Below are 23,066 nucleotides of genomic sequence, written 5' to 3' on the forward strand. Positions count from 1 at the left end.
CAACTATGCTATTCCAGGGCACCATCTTTTCCCACCCATAATAATGCAACAGCCTCATAACCAGTTCTCCAGACCCTAAGTGTTGCCTCCTTGTAATTTTACACATAATGGGCATCTTTAAAGTGCCATCACTTTAAAGTGATCTTTAAAAGTACAAATCTGATTAAAAAAAAAAAAAAACTGCTTTGTTTAAATCCCTTCAATGGCTCCCTTCTGTCTACTGGATAAAACCTGACCACCTAATACGGATTATAAAGTTTTTCTGATCTACCCTCTAAATCACTGCCATCCTAAACTATTTATAGTGTTCCTAATACACCACACACATGGGCCTTAATATTTGAAACACTACCTCTACCACACAGCAATTGCATGGCAAACACCTGTTGAGCCTTCATATCTTACATTACATGTCACTTCCCCAAGCCTGGCTAGGTGCCCCGGCTATGTGGTCCCACAGAACATCTTTACCTGTCTGCTTTGCTTGCTAGACAGTGAGTTTCATGAAGGCAGGGTCAAGTCTGTCTTGCTAATAACTATATTCTCAGCATATAAAATGTACACGGCACATAGCAGGGGCTGAATAAATATACACTGACTGAATGAGCCCAAGTAAACTTGAGCCTAACACATTTCAAAAGAGTAAATAACTGCGACAATGAGAACGTCACTCATGGATCATGTTCATAATCACAAAAAATATGTCCTTTTTAAAGAATCAGCATTATCAATTTTATATGTCACAAAATACAATTGTTTTCTTTAAAAAGTAAAGAAAACACAACGAGATTACAGCATTTAGCTGTGGATAGTGAGATTGTGATTGAGTTTTTTCTTTGTTCTACAATTTCTTATTTGCCAAATTTTCTATAACAAGTACTTTTATGCTGTGAAAAATCAATGGTATAAACTGTAAAATAAAAAGAACAAACCTACTACAAAATATTTTCACCTATTTTCATAAAATAGAGTGAAATACAATCACCGGACTATTTTTTCCATTTGCTGGAAGGTGAATAACATGAAATCTCTGCCTTATTTAGCACCAATAGAAGTATATATTTTGACCGAGATACCATCAGTGTTTTACAGATGGTTTAAAAGTTCTCTAAAAACTACTTTTAATAATACAAATGTGGATTCTGATTTGATGCACAAAACAGTACTATTAATTTTATTTCATATTTGGAAATAAGCATGACAAAAATGAGAAGTAATTTGTAATCTTTCAAAACGCTCCATCAGGTTTAGATGATTCCTCTGCTCTGGATGGTTCGCGTTCATCTCAGTGGAAATACAGGGCTAGTGGGGAAAAAGTAGAGTAGGGTTAAACAAGTTAAAAGGACTAGCATATATACCAGTTCTTTTTTATACTTTGCTTTAAAAAGAAACGACTGCAACAATGTTTTCAAACTCTGTACGTGAATATTGTGATTAATTTATATAACTTTCAGTTTGCAATGTATCATCTTATTTTAATGTGAGGCCCACAAACAAAATATACTATAGAAAATAGTATTATTATAAAGGTAATATCTGAATAAGAAAGTTCATTTTCATGCTCCAGTGAATGGTCCACAGAAATCAAGTTTTGTTAGTCCAGTTACAATGTCATATTGTGTGTATGTTGTTTATTACAATGTTAGTTTGCTAGCTGCCAGAATGCAACATACTGTAACTTTGGAGCGGTTTTTACAAAAGGGGAGTTTAATAAGTTACAAGTTTACAATTCTAAGCCTGTGGAAATGTCCAAACTAAGGCAGCCAGGGACAGACATCTTAATTCAAGGAAGGCTGATGTATCTGCAACGCCTCAGTCAGCTGGGCAGTCACGTAGCTGGCATCTGCTGGTCCCTTGCTCCTGGGCTTTGTTACTTTTAGCCTCTGTTCCTGTGGAGGTTCCTCACTTTACTTCTCCAGGGCTGGCTTGCTTAACATCTCACGGCAATGTCTGCTGGGCTCCAAGCATCTCCAAACATCGGTGTCTGTTCTCCACGTGTCCGCATCTGTGTCAGCTCTGCTGTGAAGTTTCTGTCAGCTCTGAGGCTTCTGTTGTTTCTCTAGGCTCTGTAGTTTCGGTCAGTGCTGACTCTCTCCAAAATATTTCTTCTTTTAAAGGATTCCAATGAGCTAATCAAAAGCTACCTGGAATGGGTGGAATTACATTTCCATCTAATCAAAAGTTAATACCCACAATTGGATGTGTCACATCTCCATGGAGACAACCCAATCAAAAGAGTTCAACCTACATTACTGAATCAGGATTAAAAGGAATGGCTGCCTCCACAAGCAGAATCAGGATTAAAACATGGCTTTTCTGGGGTACACAATATCTTCACACTGGCACAATTACATTACACTTATATAAGGTAATATATAAGTATGTAAAATAATTATGTATATACTTATACAAATAACATGTGCATACATATATAATACCTTGTACACGTATTTTATTTTGTTTAGCCTGAGATAAGTCATTTTTACTGTTTATCTAGTCCAAAACTCTCATTTTGCAGATTGGTAAACCAAGGCCTAGGAAAGTTAAGAGACTTGTCCAAGCTCACACTGTCATTTATTAATAGCAGAACTGGGACTAAAGCCAGAGTTTCCTGACATTAAGTTCAATATCGGCTTATTCCATTCTTTGGCCACTCTGTAACTGAGGATAAAAATCAATGCCTTAAATTTGAGTAGCACATTGCAATTTCAAAGCATTCTCACATACAATGTACTTTTTAAACCATAAAAAAAATCTCACATAATGGTTGTGATGGTTAGGTGCTAGTGTCAACTTGGCCAAGTGATTATGCCAAGTTGTCTGGTTAGGCAAGCACTGGCCTAACTGTTGCTGCAAGGGTATTTTGTGACTGGTTGATAAACCAGAAGGCTGAAAATCAGACTCAGAGTCTCACTGTTAGAGTAGCAACTTTACAATGTAAACTGCAGTCTCAACCTTGCATGGTGTCTGCCGTTAAAGTGAGGGCATTGATTGGAAAGGAGTGGGACCCTGAAAAATGGGATGGCAACATACGAACTGATAATGACGGCTATGGAGACACTGAAACCCTAGATCACGTTGAGTCTTTTCTAGATAACCCTGTAATAGGTTCTAGATAACCCTGTGCCCTGAGGACACAGCTGCCCCCATCTCCAGCCTGCCCTGAAGAGCTGGCCACCCAACCTCCACCTAAAGGGATCAATCCTTCAGTGTCTGTGAAGCATGAAATTACCCACCCTGGGGAAACAGCCCTTACTCCTCTGCCTGGAATGATTAATCCTGTTTCACCAGATCAAACTGCAAACAAATGCCCTGAAGCAACTGGTTTTAAAGATAATTTGAATTCTTTTCATGACCTACCCACATCACCCCTCTTTTTTTCCAGACCTAAAACTAGACTAAAGTCCCAACAGCCCCCAAAAGGTGAGGTACAAAGTGTCACCTGAGGAGGTATGCTATACTCCAAAAGAACTGCATGACTTTTCCCATTCATATAGACAGAAATCAGGGGAATATGTGTGGGGATGGTTTTTAAGTGTGTGGGATAATGGTAGGAGGAATATAAAGCTGGATCAGGCTGAATTTATTGATATGGGCCCACTATGCTAAGATTCTGCATTCAAAGTTATAGCTCAAAGGGTTAGAAAAGGCATTCACGTGGATGGTTGTCTGAAACATGGATCAAAAGGTGGCTGGCATTACATGAGGTTGAAATTTCACAATTGCCCTGTATAATGTAGATGAAGGGATCCACTGACTTAGAAAAACTGGAATGTTAGAGTGGATTTATCATGGAAAGCCTGCTCATACACCCCAGGAATGTTCAGAGGATGCACCTTTTACCAGAACAGTGAGAACTAAATTTGTGAGACTAGCTCCATCATCTCTGAAGAGCTCTATAGTCACCCTTCACTGTAGGTCAGATATTACTGTGGGAACTGCTGTCACTGAGCTGGAATCCTTAAATACAATGGGGATGATCAGATCCAGTGTTGGCAGAAGCCAAGCACGAGCACTTAATAGCCAAAAATAAGGTGGGCCTGGCTATCATAAGGGACAGGAGATTCAAAGCAGGAGTCAAAATAATCTGACTCACAGAGATTCATGGTGTTGGCTAGTAGATTATTGAGTATCTAGAAGTACAATAGATGGGCAGTCTACTAAATTCTTGTTTGAGCTGTATAAGCAGAAGAGTTCTAGGTAAAGTGAACAGAAGTCTGACTTGAACTACAAAAATAGAGATTCATGGCCCCTTAATCAATTTCCAGACTTCAGACAGTTTACAGACCCAGAGCCCCCTGAATGAAGGGGAGGCCAGGTCCCTTTGGGGGAGGATCCTGTTATACTGCCACAAATTTATACTTTCACTCTTTCTCCAAGCCTTCCACAAGGAGACATACGGTCTTCTATTAGGGTAACTGTGCATTGGGGAAAAGGAAATGATCATATATTTCGGGGATTACTAGACACTGTTTAAGAAGTGGCATTAATTCCAGGAGACCCAAAAAGTCACTCTGGTCCACCAAAGTGGGCGCTTATGGAGGTCAGGTGAAGAATGGAGTTTTAGCTCAGGTCTGTCTCATAGTGGGTCCAGTGGGTTCTGTAGTTACTTCCCAGTTCCAGAATGCATAATTGGAATAGACATACTAAGCAACTGGAAGAATCACCACATTGGTACTCTAACTCATGGAATGAGGGCTATTATGGTAAATGTGGTAGTTAGGTTCAGGTGTCAACTTGGCTAGATGAAGGCACCTAGTGCTGTTGAACTCATTGACATGAGTCAATGGCATGTGAAGCTCATCTGTCACTTATTACATCTACAGTAGACTAGGGGGAGTGCCTGCTGCAATGAATGATGTTTGATTTAATTGGCTGGGTGCTTAAATGAGAGAGCTCAATGCAGCACTGCCCAAGCAGCTCAGCATACCTCATCTCAGCACTTACAGCTCAGGCCAGGCCTTTGGAGATACAGAAAGGAATTATGTCGGGGAAGGCTGTTGGAACCCAGAAGCCTGGAGAGAAAGCCAGCAGAGATCACCCTGTGCCTTCCAGTGTTAAGAGAGAACCTCAGATGAAAGTTAGGTAACTTTCCATTGAAGAATTACATATTTTAAACTAAATAAATCCCCTTTTATTAAAAGCCAATCCATCTCTGGTGTGTTGCATTCTGGCAACCTTAGCAAACTATAACAGTAAGAAAGGCCAAGTGGAGGCCACTAGAACTGCCCCTACCTAGCAAAATATTAAATCAGATGCAATGCCATATATCTGGAGGGACTTCAGAGATTAGTACCACTCTTAAGGACTTGAAGGATGCAGGGGTGGTGATTCCCATCACATCCCCATTCAATTCTCCTATATGGCCAGTGCAGAAAACAGATGGGTCTTGGATGATGACAATGGGTTATCATAAACTTAACCAGGTGGTGACTCCAACTGCAACTGCTGTTCCAGATGTGGTATCATTTCTTGAGCAAACCAATACATCCCCTGGTATCTGGTATGCAGCTATTTTTCTGGAAAATGCTTTTTTCTCAATAGCTGTTAGTAAGGACCACCAGAAACAAGTTTGCATTCAGCTGGCAAGGTCAGCAATATACTTTCACTGTCCTACCTCAGGAGTACATCAGCTCTACAACTCTGTCATAATCTTGTCCGCAGGGACCTTGATTGTTTCTCCCACCCACAAGACATCACACCGGCCCAATACATTGATGATATCATGTTTATTGGACCTAGAGAGCAAGAAGTAGCAACTACTCTAGACTTACTGGTAAGGCATTCATGTGTCAGAGGATGGGAGATAAATCCAACAAAAATACAGGGGCCTTCCACTTCAGTGAAATTTCTAGTTGTCCAGTGATGTGGGGCATGTCGAGATATCCCTCCTAATGGAAAGGATGAGCTCCCTTCTAAGGTAAAGGATGAGTAGCTGCATCTGGCCCCTCCTATGACCAAAAAAGAGGCACAATGCCTAGTTGGTCTCTTTGGATTTTGGCAACAAGGTATTCCTCATTCAGGTGTGCTACTCTGGCCCATTTATTGAGTGACCAGAAATGCAGCTAATTTTGTGGGGGGCTTGAACAAGAGAAGCTCAGCGACAGTTCCATGCTGCTGTATAAGCTGCTCTGCCACTTGGACCATATGATCCAGCAGATCCAATGGTGCTGGAAGTGTCAGTGGGAAACAGAGATGCGGTCCCTACAGGGGAATCACAATGCACACCCTTATGATTTTGGAGCAAAGCCCTGCCATCTGCTGCAGATAACTACTCTTCTTTTGATAAACAGCTTTTGGTCTGCTACTGGGCCTTAATAGAGACTGAATGCTTGACCATGGGCCACCATGTTACCATGAGACCTGAGTTGCCAATCATGAGCTGATCATTGTCTGACCCATCAAGCCATAAAGTTGGGCATGCACAGCAGCACTCCATTATAAAATGGAAATGGTATATACAAGATAGGGCCAGATCAGGTCCTGCAGGAACAAATAAGTTACATGAGGAAGTGGCCCAAAGGCCCATGGTCTGCACTCCTGCCACATTACCTTCTCTATCCCAGACCATAGCTATGACTTCTTGGGGAGTTCCTTACAGTGAACTGACTGAGCAAGAAGAAACTCAGGCTTGGTTTACAAATGGTTCTGCACAATATGAAGGTACCACATGAAAGTGGACAGCTGAAGTACTAACAACCCCTTTCTGGGAAGTCGTTGAAGGAAAGTGGTGAGGGGAAATCCTCCCAGTGGGCAGAACATTGAGCATTTTGCTTGGAAGGAGAACTGTCAGAAGTGCGTTTGTATACTGACCCAATGGTTGTTAATTTTGCTTGGAAGGAGAACTGGTCAGAAGTGCATTTGTATACTGACCCAGTGGGCTGCCACTAATGGTTTGGCTGGATGGTCAGGGAACTGGAATGACCATGACTGGAAAACTGATGATAAAGAAGTCTGGGGAAGAGGTATATGGATAGACATTTCTGAGTGGGCTAAAAACATGAAGATATTTGCGTCCCATGTGAATGTGCACCAGAGAGTGACTTCAGCAGAGGAAGGTTTTAATAATCAAGTGGATAGGACAATGCATTCTGTGGATACCAGTCAGCCTCTTTCCCCAGCAACTCCTGTCATTGCCCAGTGGGCTCATGAAGAAAGGGGGCATGGTTGTAGGGGATGGAGGTTATGCATGGACTCAGCAACATGGACTTCCACTCACCAAGGCTGATCAGCTACAGCCACTGCTGCGTGCCCAATCTACCAGAAGCAGAGATCCATACTCAGCCCCCAATATGGCACTATTCCCTGAATTGATCAGCCTGCTACCTAGTGGCAGATTGATTACATTGGACCACTCCCTTCATGGAAGGGACAGTGATATTTTCTAACTGGAACAGACATATACTCTGGATATGGGTTTGCATTCCCTACATGCAATGCTTCCACCAAAACTACCAACCATGGATTTACAGAATGCCTTATCCATCATCATGGTATTCCACACAGCATTGCTTCTGATCAAGGAACCCACCTCACAGCGAATGAAGTGCGGGAATGGGCACATGCTCATGGAGTTCTCTGATTTTATCATGTTTCCCATCATCCAGAGACAGCTAGATTGATAGAACCACGGAATGGCCTTTTGAAAACTCAATTATGGTGCCAACTAGGTAGCACTACCTTGCAGGGCTGGGGTGATTTTCTCCGGGAGGCTTTGTATGCTCTGAATCAGCAGCCACTGTATGGTGCTGTTTTTACCATAACCAGGATCCATGGGCCCAAGAATCAAGGGGTGGAAATGGGAATGGCACCACTCACTATTACCTCTAGTGACTCACTAGGAAAATTTTTACTTCCTGTCCCTGTGACCTTGAGCTCTGCTGGTCCACAGGTTTTAATTCCAGAAGGCGGAGTGCTTCTACCAGTGGAAACAACAATGATCCCATTGAACTGGAATCTAAGACTGCCACCTGGTCACTTTGGGCTACTCATGCCCCTATTCAACAAGCCAAGAAGGGGTTACTTTACTGGCTGGGGTGATTGACCCGATCAGGGGAAATGGGACTGCAACTACACAATGGAGGTAAAGAAGAGTTTTCCTGGAATATAAGAAATCCCCTAGGGTGTCTTGTAGTACTACCATGCCCTACAATTAAAATTAATGGAAAATTGCAACAACCCAATCTGTGCTGTACTACCAATCACTCTGAAACTTTAGGAATGAAGGTTTGGGAACATGGAATGGGCAGTAGAAGAAGGCAGTGATAAATATGAACTACTACCACATGATCAGTTACAGAAAGTAGGACTGTAATGGTATGAATATTTCTTCCTTGCTTTGTAATTAGTACCTATATATTTATACATAAATCAAATATCGTTGTTTTCCTCTTTATTTTATTCCCTTTATGATACAACATAAGTTGTTTTGTTCATGTTATAGTATTTAAGTTGGAAATATCAAGTTTAAGAATGAATATTACCCAAGGATTTGCACCCTATTCTGAAGAAATTTAATGCATTTCTGGTTGTACACAAGACAGTTGAGTACTGTTAGGTGATAAAAAAAATATGTCTGTTACTGTTTTCTATTTAGAGATTAAGTATGGTTTAAGGTGCTGTGTATAGCTGCCAAGTTGACAAGGGGTGGACTGTCATGGTCGAGTTTATGTGTTCACTTGGCCAGGTAGTGGTGCCCGGCTGTCTGGTTGGGCAAGCACTGGACTCTCTGGTGCTATGAGGACATTTCATAGACTTAAATCATGATCACACTGGCTGCAATTGGGGAGTGTCCTCTACAATGGGTGATGCTTAAGCTAATGACTGGAAAGCTTTTAAGGAGGACTCAGAAGGGACAATCACTCTTCCTGCTTCAGCCAGCCAGCCTCTCCTGAGAGTTCATTGAGGACCTGCATTGGAGCTGCCGGCTCATAGCCTGTCCTACAGATCTTGGATTCTTACATCCCTATGGTTACCCAGCCAGCCTCTTCTGAGAGTTCACTGAGGACCTTCATTGGGGCTGCCAGCTTGTAGCCTGCTCTACAGTCCTTGGACTCGACATCCCCATGATTAAGTGAGACAATTTTATAAATTTATGCTTACAGATATCTCCTGCTGATTCTGCTTCTCTAGAGAATCAGTTAGTACAGTACCCTACAAAAACCATGTTTTAATCCCAATCCATATTGTAGAAGTAACTGTTTCTTTTAATCCCCTTTCAGGACTGTAGGTCAGACACTTGATTAGATTCTCTCCCCGAGGATATGGAGTGCTCAATTGTGTGTATTAACCTTTGATTAGAGGGAGACGTGATTCTGCCCATTCCAGGTGGGTCTTGATTAGTTTACTGGAATCCTTTAAAAGAGGAAACATTTTGGAAAAAGCTTGAGAGCAACAGAACCACATGAACCACAAGAGCCCACACAGCCAAAGACATTTGGTGATGAAGAAGGAATATGTCCCTGGGGGAGCTTCATGAAACAAGAAGCCTGGAGAGAAAGCTAGCGGACATCACCATGGTCGCCATGTGCCTTTCCAGTTGAGAGAGAAACCTTGAACTTCATTGGCCTTTCCTGAGTGAAGGTAGCCTCTTATTGGTGCCTTAATTTGGACATTTTTATAGACTTGCTTTAATTGGGACATTTTTATGGCCTTAGAACTGTAAACTTACAACTTAATAAACTCCCCCTTATAAAAACCATTATGTTTCCAGTATATTACATTCTGGCAGTTATCAAACCAGAGCACCCACCCAAGCCATAAAGTTGGGGGTGCACAGCAGCACTCCATCATAAAATGGAAATGGTATATTAGAGATAGGGCTTGAGCAGGTCCTGAAGGCACAAGTAACTTACATGAGGAAGTAGCCCAAATGCCCATGGTCCACACTCCTGCCACATTACCTTCTCTTTAACAAACCAGAACTATGGCCTCTTGGGGAGTTCCTTACAGTCAGTTGACTGACAAAAACCTTGGGTCTGGTTTACAGATGGTTCTGCACAATATGCAGGGACCACCTGAAAGTTGACAGCTACAGCACTACAACCCCATTCTGGGATGTCCTTAAAGGATAGTGGTGGGGGAAATTCTCCCAGTAGGCAGAACTTCACGCAGTGCACCTAGTTGTTCATTCTGCTTGGAAGGAGAACTGACCAGAGGTGCATTTGTATACTGACTCACAGGCTGTTGCTAAAGGTTTGGCTGGATGGTCAGGGACTTGGAAAGAATATGACTGGAAAACTGGTGACAAAGAGGTCTGGGAAGAGCTATGTGGATAGACCTTTCTGAGTGGGCAAAGAACATGAACATATTTGTGTCCCATGTGAATGCTCACCAGAGGGTGACTTCAGCAGAGGAAAGTTTTAATAATCAAGTAGATAAGATGACCCATCCTGTGGATACAAGTCATCCTATTTCCTTAGGCACTCCTGTCATTGACCAATGGGTTCATGAACAAAGTAGGCATGGTAGTAGGGATGGAGGTTATGCATGAGCTCAGCAACATGGACTTCCACTCACCAAGGCCGTCCTGGCTACAGCCACTGCTGAGTGTCCAATCTGCCAACAGCAGAGACCCATACTCAGTCCCCAATATGGCACCATTCCCTGAGGTGATGAGCCTGCTACCTGGTGGCAGATTGATTAAACTGGACCACATCCATCATGGAAGGGGCAACAACTGTCCTAACTGGAATAGACACATTCTCCAGATATAGACTTGCATTTCCTGTACATAATGCTTCTGCAAAAAACACCATATGTGGGCTTACAGAATGCCTTATACACCATCATGGTATTCCACACAGCACTGCTCTGATCAAAGAACCCACTTCTCTGAAAATGAAGTGTGGAAATGGGCACATGCTCATGGAATTCTCTGGTCTTACCACGTTCCCCATCTCCCAGAGGAAGCTGGGTTGACAGAATGGTGGATGGCTTTTTGAAGACCCAATTATGCTGCCAACTAGGTGGCAATACTTTGCAGGGCTGGGGCAATGTTCTCTAGGAAGCTGTGTATGCCTTGAATCAGCATCCACTCTATGGTGCTGTTTTTCCCATAGCCAGGATTCACGGGTCCAGGAATACAGGGGTGGAATTGGGAGTGGCGTCAGTCACTCTCACCCCTAGTGATCCACTAGGAAAACCTTTGCTTCCTATCCCTGAAACCTTAAGCTCTGCTGGTCTACAACTCTTAGCTCCAAAAGGAGGGGTGCTACTACCAGGAGATAAAACAATGATTCCATTGAACTGGAAGTTAAAAATGCCACTGGGGGCGGGCCGCGGTGGCTCAGCGGGCAAAGTGCTTGCCTGCTATGCCGGAGGACCTCGGTTCGATTCCCGGCCCCAGCCCATGTAACAAAAACGGAGAAACAGAATACAATAAAACCAGAAAATGTTTAAAGATGTTTCCCTTTCTTCCTTCCTTCCTTCCTTCTATCCTTCCTTCCTTCTCTCTGTCTTTCCTTTAAAAAAAAAAAAAAAAAAAAAAAAAAAAAAAATGCCACTGGCCACTTTGGGTTTCTCATGCCACTGAATCAACAGCATGAAAGGGGATTACTGTTCTGTCTAGGGTGATTGATGCTGACTATAAAGGGGAAATAGGACTGCAGCTACACAATAGAGGTAAAGAAGAGTTTTCCTGGAATACAGGAGATACCCTAGGCATCTCTTAGTACTACCATGCCCTATTATTAATGTCAATGGGAAACTGCAACAACCCAATCCAGGCAGGACTACCAACGGCCCAGAAACTTCAGGAATAAGGGTCTAGTTACCCCATCTATAAAAGAACCATGTCTAGCTGAAGTGCTTGCTGAGGGTAAAAGGAATATAGAATGGGTAGTAGAAGACGTAGTGATAAATATGAACTACAACTATGTGACTAGTTATAGAAACAAGGACTGTGATTGTATGAATATTTCTTCTCAGTTTTGTTATGAGTATGTTTACATTTGTATGCAAGCAGATATCTTGTTTTCCTTCTATATGACATAAGTTGTATTGCTCATCTTATAGTATTTAAGTCATAGTATATGAAATTTAAGAATGAATGTGATCTAAGGACTTGCACCCTATTCTGGAGAGATGTACTGCACAGGGCAGTTGAGTATTGTTAGACAAAAAATATGTCTGTTATTGTGTTCTACTTGGAAATTAAACATGTTTCAAGGTGATGTGTATAGCTACCAAGCGGACAGGGTGGACTGTGATGGTTAGGTTCTGATGTCAATTTGGTCAAGTGATTGTGCCAAGCTGTCTGGTCAGGCAAGCACTGGCCTGACCGTTGCTACAAGGATATTTTGTGGCTGGTTGATAAATCAGAAGGCTGGTGTACTAAATCATCAGTCAGTTGATTGCATCTGTGGCTGATTACATCTGCCATCAACTAAGGCATGCCTCTCACAATGAGATAATCCAATCAGGTGGAGGCATTTAAGGAAGGAGAGAGACGTTTTACTGTTTTTTCTGCCAGAAAGCCTCTCCTGTGAAGTTCGTCTAGACCCTTCATCAGAGTCACCAGCTTCACAGCCTGCCCTAAAGGTCATAGACTCTTGCATTCCCACGATTCTGAGAGACACCTTTATAAATCTCTTATTTACAGATCTCTCCTATTGGTTCTGTTTCTCTAGAGTACCCTATCACAATGATATTAAGAAGTTGAAAGGTTTAAGTCACTTGCCCATGTAAACACCACTAGTGAGTGGCCTGGGTCTCCTGATGCCTGATCCAGTGCTCTATTTGCTTAAGGATACCACTTTGTTCCCCCATGAATTCTATTCTTATGTGGCCTTTTGCAGTTATTTTGGGAGGAAGAGATCCAGGCCATAGCTAGGGGATCTGCAAGCCTGTGCAAGTAAGGCACAGATAGTACCTGATGTATAATCCAGGGATCCCCTTTCTCAATCTCTTATAATACTGCATTATTTGCTTGTGGGTAACTGAGACTAACACCTAAGAGCCAGGATTTGATCACAGCTCTGTCAGACTCCTGAGGCCATGTGTCTTCCCTTGGAATGTAGCATGGTCAACACATATGATAAACTGGAACTACTATTATTTAACAAGGGTGTCTGTAGTGGAGACTCAAGAGTCAGAGCAGGCAGACTGCATATCTTTGCTGCCCCTAAAGGACTGAACTACACACAGCAAATAATGTAGCACCCAAACAGCTTGGCATACCTCTTGTGTACCTCTCTACCATCCAAACACCCCTGGTGAAAATATCATTTCAAAAGCTGATACTTCTGTACTCCAAGTATTTGTAGGGTTAAGAAAAATAAGCATCAATCAAACCACGATGGTAGAAATATAAAGGCACAAGAATCATACACTGAGGAATTTGATTTTATATCCTATCAGCAATTACCTTTGACCTCCTGCTCCTTTTTCCTCACCTTCTAAAGCTTCCTCGCCTTTCATTACTCGTTTTAACATTTCAGCATTCCTCTTTCGTTTCTTTCTTTGCTTCTTCAAGCCCTTTAACATTCTGGTGATTTTCCTTCGTAAAGGATTGGCCCATCTGCTGTAATATTAAAAGTTTAAATGAAACCTTATTTCTCAACAATGATAATACACTAACAATGGGGGTTATAAAGAAAAGGACACTTGCTCATGTAACTCTTTACATTTTCTTACCTGATTTTTAATAACTCACCAGATTTCATGGATCTGAAAGAAAGTATTACACTTGGGCCACTTATTTTTATCATTGTAACTATCACATTTACTTTTACAGAGTCATTTGGAGTATCTGATCTGCTACTCAGGAATGCTGTCTTAGCCCTCAGCTGATATCAATCCTATCCATCCTTCAATACCCATCTTAGATATTACCTTCTTTGGGAAGCATTCTCTTTCATTCCTAGCCTACAGGGATTTCTACCCTCTAGGAACTTCACAACTAAGTGGTAATAGTTCACATTAAATTGATATTTACAATTTTGAAGCACTTTTACTTTCTATCATTATCATCTGGTATTTTAATCCTGTTCCTCCATGGATTTGTGTGGACAGTGAGAGGAGTGGGACAGTTGAGTGGCTAGTCTATGCCAAGAACTTAGCTCAGTGCTTTCCATACTTATCTTATTCACACAACAACCCTGTGAGATGGATACCATTTCCTATTTTCAAATGATTATACAGGAATTTAGAGAGGTAAGATAATAAGGTCACATATAACTAGTAAATAGAGATATGCTAGGAAATTAATGCAAGTATGTCTGACTCTAAAGTACAGGCTGGTTCCATGACAGTACACTAATAATATATAGTGTGCTAATATCAATATTAATATAAAGCTAACAATGGCTAATGAGGGTAGATAGTCAGACTCTCCTTTGTGCAGAAGCACGTCATGTGGGCAATCTCATTTAAACATGACATGATGAGGGAGGTACTATTTCATTCCTATTTTTCAGATAGGGAAACAAAGGCACTGAGAAGGAAAGTAATTTGCCTAAGATCACAAAACCACTCAGTAGTAGAGCCAGTATTCAAACCCAGATGAAATTAAAGCACAATTTTTCACCCACTATGCTACCCTAACTCTTTCTTCTCTCTGAACTTGAAATTTCTTCAGGCTAGAATCTCACTTTATAACTCTGGACACTATTCAGAGAGTGGCACACAGTGGGTGCAAGGGAAATTTTAGTTGATTTTTTATATACAGAGCTTTCACTTTCTAAAGAACTAAATACAAGCCAAGGAGAAAAACAGAAATGTTGATGGCAGAAGTAAGGAGGGAAACCCAAAAGAAAAAGAAAGATTGATTTTCATTCCATATTACGAAGAGGTAATGATAGATAAATAAACCAGTCCTCAGCTCAATGCTAGGGAGAGCACAGAAGAGGACATCAACCCTCTGAGGGTGCTACTTAGCAGGCCAGGTTCAGAGCAGGTGGGGCCCAGAGATAGACAAGCATGCCTTGGAAATGATGACTATGAAGGTAATATTCACTTTTCTCCCTGAAAACTGCATTACTGGGTTGTCACTGAGCTCCACTAGGTAAGACAGATATACAGCAAAGAAACACTTTCTTCTCAATTAATCATAAAAAAGTCTCCAGGCATAAATGAAATAGTGAGTGAAGGCCAAAAATATATTAATATGATTTACCTCTGGCCTCTTTATATTGCAGTGTCATTAACTGCAGTCTCAAAAAAAAATTATTACTGAAATAACTACATGGTTCCCAGTCCCTTATCTGAAACCCTCGGGCCAGATGTGCTTTAAAATACAGAAGTTTTGGATTTTAGAAAGGTAATATGATGTAATATGCTGAATATTAAATGACACACCCATGGGGTCGGGGGCAATATCTCATAACCAAACGGCAATTTTTCTGCAAGAAAACAGATGAATATTCAATCTAAGTATGATAAAAAATGACCATACAGAGTCTCAGGTCAGGTCAGATAGGGTTTTGCTGCTAAATGAGTTAGGAATAATACCTAAAGTTTATAGAACATTTGAATTTCAGAATTTTTCATAAGAGACTGCTGGCTTATAATTTCCTTTTTTAATGCACTAGCTTCAATATACTTACATAATTAAAATAATTGGGTTTTCTTTATCTACAGATTTTTTTTTTGTATGCTATTTGGCAGAGTCACATTTCATTCTTTTTCCACATCAGTATTTTATTATTACAGTACCATTTTGTTGAATTTAGGGGGTTTTGTTTGTTTTTGTTTTGTTTTGGGTAAGTGTATTAGAGTTTATGTTAAATTAGGAGGTTCACATTTCACCTTAATTAACAAAGAAAATGCAATACAGTCTCATTACTTCAAAACCCACTGCACTAGTCTGGGTTTCAAAGGACTTGCATTTAAGCTCAGCCTCATTACTAAGTGACTAGTTGACTAACATTCATACTGAGATCCACAGTTAGATATTCTACCTAACATCTAATGAAAATGTCCCAGGTGACAAGTAGGGGTGATATGATTTTTCTGTATCCTAGAGGTGATTTTCTTTTCACATAAAATGCACTTGTCATACATTATAGTTGGCATACTCACATTTGAGAATTATAGGTCAACTTATCACACAATCATTCACTCATTGACACATTCACTTATTTATAAAATAAACACTATTCTAAATATTTTAGACATATAGATCTATAAGATATAAAACTTTCCCTCAAGGAGCCTAAAATTTAGAAAGGAAGACAGTTATACAGGCTTATAATTATGTCAAAGTGAGATAAGTCCCATTAGAGGGAATCAGAAATTTTTCTTCCAAACAGGAAGAAGTATCCTGATCCTGTCTGGAGAGTAATTTGGGAAGGTTTCCTGGATGAGGTGACATATAAGTTGAGGCCTAAAGGATGAGCCAGATAAAGAAGAGTAGATTGGGGAGATGTATAAGAATTTCTCAATCAATGGGTACACTGTGTGAAAGGCTCAAAGAGGCAGGGCAGCATGTTGTTTGCAAACACCAAGCAAGATGGTATAGCTGGAAACACTAAGTTGGCCCACAAAGAATTTGTAGTGATCCAGAGCCACACCACTAGGAGACTTTTATTTTCTCTAGAAATTCTCACAAGCAGAGAAGTGAAATGGATTAAGCCAGGTGAGGGTCTACCGGTCAGATGTAGAAGAAAGGTCAATGAAACAAGGCAGTTGAGGAGGCTAGAAAGAATAGCTCAAAGTACCAGGCATTAGGATCTAGCCTGGATAAAGAAAGCAGATGATGTCAGGAGGATAGCAGAGAAAGGAAAAATAGACAGTTAAAGCACCCAGAGGCCTCAAAGAGTCAGGTATAGTAAAGGAAGGAAAAAGCTAGAAGACAAGGCACTCATGATCAAAGACTAGGATTTTAGAGTTTAAGATTTCAGAAATGGTTCAATTTTGGGTTCAGGATGTAGGCATGAAAGTAGATGGCTAAGGCAAACTGCAGGAGAGCTTCATCAGAATTAAGTGCACTGGGAAACTCTGAGGCTAGGGGCTTAGATGGTTCATAAGGTAGACAGTGAGGCTGTCCATGAAGTTGACAAGATGGAGAACACCACCACTAAGCAAGTGCCAGAAACAAAGAAGGAACTCAAATAATTATTTTCACAATGAATGAATGAAAAAAGGGTGAATTGGAGAATCTAGTGAAGTTCTAAGTGGGCTGCAAACAAAAAGTCATCTGGGGCCTTTTAAAAAATACAGATTTCAGGGCCAAAAACAAGACTTCCTAACTCATAATATCTAGGGCACAGCATGAGAACCTATATTAAATAGTGCCTAGGTTACAGCCATAAAACCCATCAAGAGACCAGAGTTTGAGAAACAGTGGTCTAGCGGAATGATTTTTCCATGTAACTTAACAAGCTATAATTCATTAATATAAATGTCAATCTTTTAATACAGTTAAAGAACATCATAGGAAAATTTACAAGTGTAACTTACCATTTGCAAAGCCAAAAAGATAGTCATGCAATATGCAGAAATGAATAACTATATTAATCCAACCAATACTTACTGAGTTGCCTACTACATGCTCTAGAGACCACTGTTTCTCAAACCTCAGCATGCACCAGAAACCTCTTGTTGTGCTTCGCTAAAACACAAATTTCTAGGCTCCAACCCAGAGTTTCTGATTCAGTAACTCCGAGGTGGTGTCTGAGAAAACATATTTCTAACAAGTTCCCAGGGAAATGCTACTGCTGCTGGCAAGGGTACCCACTTTGGGAACTGCAGCTCAAAAGAATTATGAGGAGTGGTCCCTGTTCTCCAGGAAGTTAGAATTTAGTCAGAGAAGGAAAACTATTAACAGGAAACAAACGAAAATAATGTGTTAATTTACATGGATCAGAATAAGAGTGCAGAAAAAGGTTCAGAGCAGAAACAGGCAGCAGTTGAACAGTGGTTCATGGAAGAGTTGGGGACAAATACAATTTGAAGAACAGAAAAAATTCAAATAAGTGAAGAGGGTGAAGAAAGGCAACCTCAAGATCTTGGGCGGGGGGGAACATGGGCAAAAGAACAGAGGCAAGAACAAAGCATGGAGTATGCCAAAGAAAGTAGTTTCCTCCCTGTCTGGAGCAAAAGAGAGTGTTAGAAAAACTAATACTGGATATATAGAATGAGTCTAATATAGATTGCTTTGAAAGACACAGTCCTTTGAGTAAACAGGATGCCACTGCGTCTTTATCTACACTTTTTTTCCTTCCTATTTCCTGGAGTACAGAAGCAAGGAACTAGAAGAGCAGGGTGGAAATCCTAGCTATAACACTATGTTTCTTGAACAAGAAGCCAAACCTCCCTGTGCCTCTTTATTTTGAAGATCAAATGAAGGAATGTATGTGAAAATCCTACATAAACTAGAAAAGGCCAAACAAGCACTAATAATTTTTATCTGTACCTCTTTTATAGAGTACGACTTTCTACCTTGGATACTTGCTTATATCTCTTATTAGATTGTGTTCCATGAAAGCACAAAGCACCATCTGATCATTACTGTCTTTCAGAGAAAATAACAACAAGCCCTGGTACACAGATGTTCTTGAAGCATTAGAATTCCTTGAATGATATAATTAAATATATTATTTTAGGAACGCGATCTGGCAGGACACTGCAGGATGAATTAGCAGAAGAATAGATTAGGAGTCAACTGCAGAATCCATGTATCTGTCCAAACTGGCTTGGGAGGCATACTTACTACCTCTTTGCCTAAGGGAAAAGCCATGCATTCCTTACAGAAGGAAACTTCTCCAGGACCCACCTCCTAGCCATCTTCCAAATCCCACTGGCAGTTACATTCCAGTTACTTCCTCTTCTTGTATGGACCTTTTGGACTGGACATCTCATTACAATGATCTCCTCAGTTTCCAACTCAGTCTTTGCTCTTGAAAGTTAGCTTTGGGTCCCCTTTGCTCCTCTCCTGCAATCACTTGTCCAGGGTAGGAATTTAGAACATACAAGGCCTGGACTAAATTAGGACAGTAAAACGGGAGCAGGGTAAGATCCCAGACTCATTTCAATTGAAAAGTAAATGACAGGGAGACTAAGCAATCAGATTACTTATTACAGAAAAAGGAAAAGAAATAGTCAAAGATGATGACAAGGTTTCTAGCCTGGGAGACTTAAAGAAGTCAATGACAGAAATGGAGAGGGGCCACGGGAGACGATTTGGAAGGAAAAGAAGGTAAGTTCAGTTTTCTACATGTTACATTTAAGGGGTGACAGAGCATCTAATTCATGAGGGCAGTTGGAAACATGGAACAGGTGGAGGTTAGGATTTCAGGATTCAGATCTAACAGTCATTTACCCAGAGAATCTCAGAATGTTATGACCATAAAGGACCTTAGAGATTAACTCAATTCTCTCTTCTAATTTTATGAGAAAACTAAGACCTAAAGAAGTTAATCACATGGGGTGAGGGACAAGAGTTAAGAGGAGGTTTAGATTTCCTATTGGCTGAGGGTGTGTTTATTGGTTTTCTGCCTCTTGGGAACAATGAAATTATCTAAAATTGAGAATGTTGATGGACTGTGGACTTTGAGCCTTCAACATGATGCCCAATGAATGCACGTGGCTGAAGGATGCACTGATGGAGACGTAGAATGGCGAACGATGGTGCATACTTATGAACAAAGGCTGTGTTGTTACAAAAAGGAACAATGTTGTGAGGCATGCAACAATGTAAATGGACATGTGGGACATTTGGTGAGACAAAATAAGTCAGAAACAAAAAAACAACAATAGTATGGTCACCTTTAGAAAATGCTGATACAAGAACAGGGGCCTAGATTGCAAGCTTTTAGAGCAGACACATTAAGTCCAGAGTGGTGATTATTATTTCTGGATTTTGAGAGGATGATTTATATATATAACCTGGTATTTAGAGATAAGAACGAAGCCAAACAGGTTGGGGTTTAAAGTAATTCAGAACATGGGGTAAGGAAAACAGAGTCTACATTTTAGACCCACACATACTCTTTGAGACCAATGGAAGAAAGGTTTATTTAATCTGGAACTGAAATTTTCTGTAGTGCATAATCTAATTCAACCTATCTGTATAGCTCATTTGAACAACTGAAACCAGGGAGCACAGAATGAGAAAGAGGTCCTTTAATCCTGTATAGATTATTGTAATGCCTGGAAACATCCTACAGTATATTAACCAGATAATCAAATAATATTGACAAAGTCCCCTGAGGGAAGGGAGAAAGACTATAGAACTATTAAACCTTAACATCAGGAAATCCCCTGATACTGTGTCAAACTTTAGGGACACCCAAATCAATAGGCCATGCCCTCGATCATGAGGCTGACTCTTGTGAAGTTTATGTAGGTAGCAGAGAAGCTTAGACTACTTACAGGCATGCCTAAGAGTTACTTCTGGAGGACCTCTGTTGTTGCTCACATGTGGCCTCAGTTTCTCTAAGTCCAAATCTGCAAGTGAAATCCTTGCTCTCCCCCCAACATGGGACATGACATCCAGGGATGAAAGTCTCCCTGGTACTGTGGGAGAGGACTCCCAATGATGAATCCAGACATGGTACCATGGGATCAACAATTACATCCTGACCAAATGGGGGAAAAGAAGTGCAATTTTTTAAAGTATCAGAGGCAGAGAGAGTTCAAATAGAGTCAAGAGGCTACTCTGGAGGTTGCTCTTATGTAAGCTTCAGGTAGACCTTGCTACCTATCATAACCTGCCAACCCCCATCCAGGACCATTCCAGCCAATCCTAAAGAACACCTAGGGCAATTTATAAGATTCCACAAGGGTTGCAGGCACTAGAGTAACTTGCCAGAAACTTAAAACCTCCATATGGGTCCCTGTTCCAGATAAGTCCTGAAACCTAGCCCAGCTTCTCCAGAACATCAGATTGTTCCATCTCCCTAACCCATATTAGTGACAGATCCTTCCAATATCAAAATTTTAGAACTGCCATAGCCCAAACTACCCCAATGAGAGGTATGGAAAGATCAAAGGTAATGGTGGAATTATACATGAAGATAGGACTTAACAAATGAATACAAACACTGAATCATTTAATTGATATCTCTTTTAGTCTCTAGCATCTTAGAGCAGCTAGAAGTAAAAACCTAAAATTGTGAAATTGTAACCCATGTCAAACTCTGAAATATGTTCTACAACTAATTGTGGTGCTGTACTTGGGAATTTATAGCTTTTTTGTATATATGTTATTTTTCACAAAAAAAAGAAGGAAAGAAGTCGATTGTGATGATAAAAAGTATTTAAGTCTTCTAGCCTACTATTTTCTAGAGTAGCTAGAAGGAAAAATATGAGAGGATCGTATGGTAGCCCATGACAAACTCTGGGATCTATCCTGTAACCACTTTTTGAAGAGTGCTTTGAAAACTACTGCTTTTTTATTTCTTTGCTTTGTATATATGTTATACTATACAATAAAAAAGCTTTTTTTAAAAAAAGAAGTTAATCACATTCATTAAATTGGTGGTAAAAGCAAAACTAGAACCCAGATCTTAAATGCTGCTTCTACTACATACCTCTAGGATTCTCAGAAATGTTAGAGGAAGGCTTTGAGGAAAAAAATTGCAGTTGAGAGTACAAAGAAAAACACACTAAGATGGATCAGGAGAACAGTAAAATCCAAGGGAGAAAAGTTTCAAGAAGGGGACAACTGACAGGGTACGACATGACAAAAAGTAGGATGGGAATTGAGAAAAGGCCTCTATATTTTGCAATAAAGTTATTAGTTACTCAATAATGGACTGTTCTCTTTAACAGTATCTGTATAAGTTTGTTAAGCTGCTGGAATGCAATACACCAGAAATGGAACGGCTTTTAACCAGGGAATTTAATGAGTTGCAAGTTTACAGGTCTAAGGCCATAAATATGTCCTAACTAAGGCATCCAAGAAAAGATACCTTGGCTCAAGGAAGGATGATCTGAGAAGGCACATGGCTGATGTCAGCTGGTCCTTGTTTCCAGGTTGCATTGCATCCAGCTTCTGATGCCAGCAGTTTCCTCTCTAAGTATCTGTGGGCACTAACTTAGCTCCTCCGGGAGCTGAGTTTCATCTCTTAGCTTAGCATCTGCCAGGGCCAGAGATTTCTTCTCTTCAGGTTCTGGCTATCTCTGTGAGTCCTTCCCTAGCACCCAGGAAATTTTTATCTTGATCTCCAAACATCCACATCAGCTCTACTATGAGCTCTCTCCAAAATGTTTCCTCTTTTAAAGGCCTCCAGTAAATCCAATCAAGACCCACCTGGAATATATGGAGTCACATCTCCAGCTAATGAAAAGGTCATAGCCACAACTGGATATGTCACATCTCCATGGAGACAACCTAATCAAAAGTTACACTGTATATATAATATTGAATCAGGATTAAAAGAAAATGACTGCTCCCACAAGATTTGATCAGGATTAAATCATGGCTTTTCCGGGGGTATATAATAGATTCAAGCCAGTGCATTCCACTCTATGGACCTCCAAAAAGACATTTTTTTTCATATTCAAAATATATTCACTCTATCACAATATCACAAAAGCCTTAAACCATTTAAGCAACATTACAAATCATACAGAAGTTCAAAAACAGTACAAAATCTCATCTAAGTCATTTACAGGTATGGTCTGTTCTAAGGTAAAAAATTCTCTGGCTGTGAACCTGAAAAACTCAGAACAAGTTATCCGCTGCCAATATACAAAGGAGGGACAGTCATAGGATACACATTTCCATTTTCATAGGCAGAAATCGAAAGGTAAACAGGAGTCACCAGAACAAAACAGTTTTGGGCAAACTCCGTTAGATGTCAAAGTCTGAGAGTTATTTATTTTGGGGGCTTTAGAAAGCTGCAGTCCCGCCCTTTCCAAGTGCCTATGCAGCAGCCTTGCTCTCTCTGCAAATTCTAGGGTGAGTTGCAATACTAGGGTTCATTAGGGGGACTACCTTTTTCTTGGCTTCACCCTCTTTATACATTGAGGCAGCACCCGGGATTTCCACCATCTCTGGGGCACACACTCAACCCCTCCAGAACAATGGTGTGGCAGCCAGGCTACCTCCAAACCCCCAAAAATGTGCTCCACCCTCTGCAAGACCTAAAGTGGCACAACTCTTTCTGAGTAATGAAGTG

The 23,066-nt window shown here is 40.7% G+C and overlaps 1 protein-coding gene across 4 annotated transcripts in view; it reads right to left on the reverse strand.

The window, feature by feature from the left end:
• Positions 1–1,154: 1,154 nt before the first annotated feature.
• FMR1NB (FMR1 neighbor) overlaps positions 1,155–23,066 on the reverse strand; it is a 55,472-nt gene continuing 33,560 nt past the window's right edge. The window contains exons 5-6 of one of the 4 annotated variants that reach the window (XM_077145400.1): positions 13,367–13,519; positions 1,155–1,302 (exon numbers count right to left, since the gene is read on the reverse strand). In XM_077145400.1, coding sequence (XP_077001515.1) covers positions 1,281–1,302; positions 13,367–13,519 — 175 coding nt within the window. In that variant the 3' untranslated portion in view covers positions 1,155–1,280. Of the gene's footprint in view, positions 1,303–13,366; positions 13,523–23,066 lie in introns of all 4 variants that reach the window. The other 3 variants (XM_077145399.1, XM_077145401.1, XM_077145402.1) reach the window with 3 other exon arrangements.

The sequence above is a fragment of the Tamandua tetradactyla genome, chromosome X (genome assembly GCF_023851605.1).
Source record: "Tamandua tetradactyla isolate mTamTet1 chromosome X, mTamTet1.pri, whole genome shotgun sequence".
In the NCBI taxonomy this organism is placed as follows: domain Eukaryota; kingdom Metazoa; phylum Chordata; class Mammalia; order Pilosa; family Myrmecophagidae; genus Tamandua; species Tamandua tetradactyla.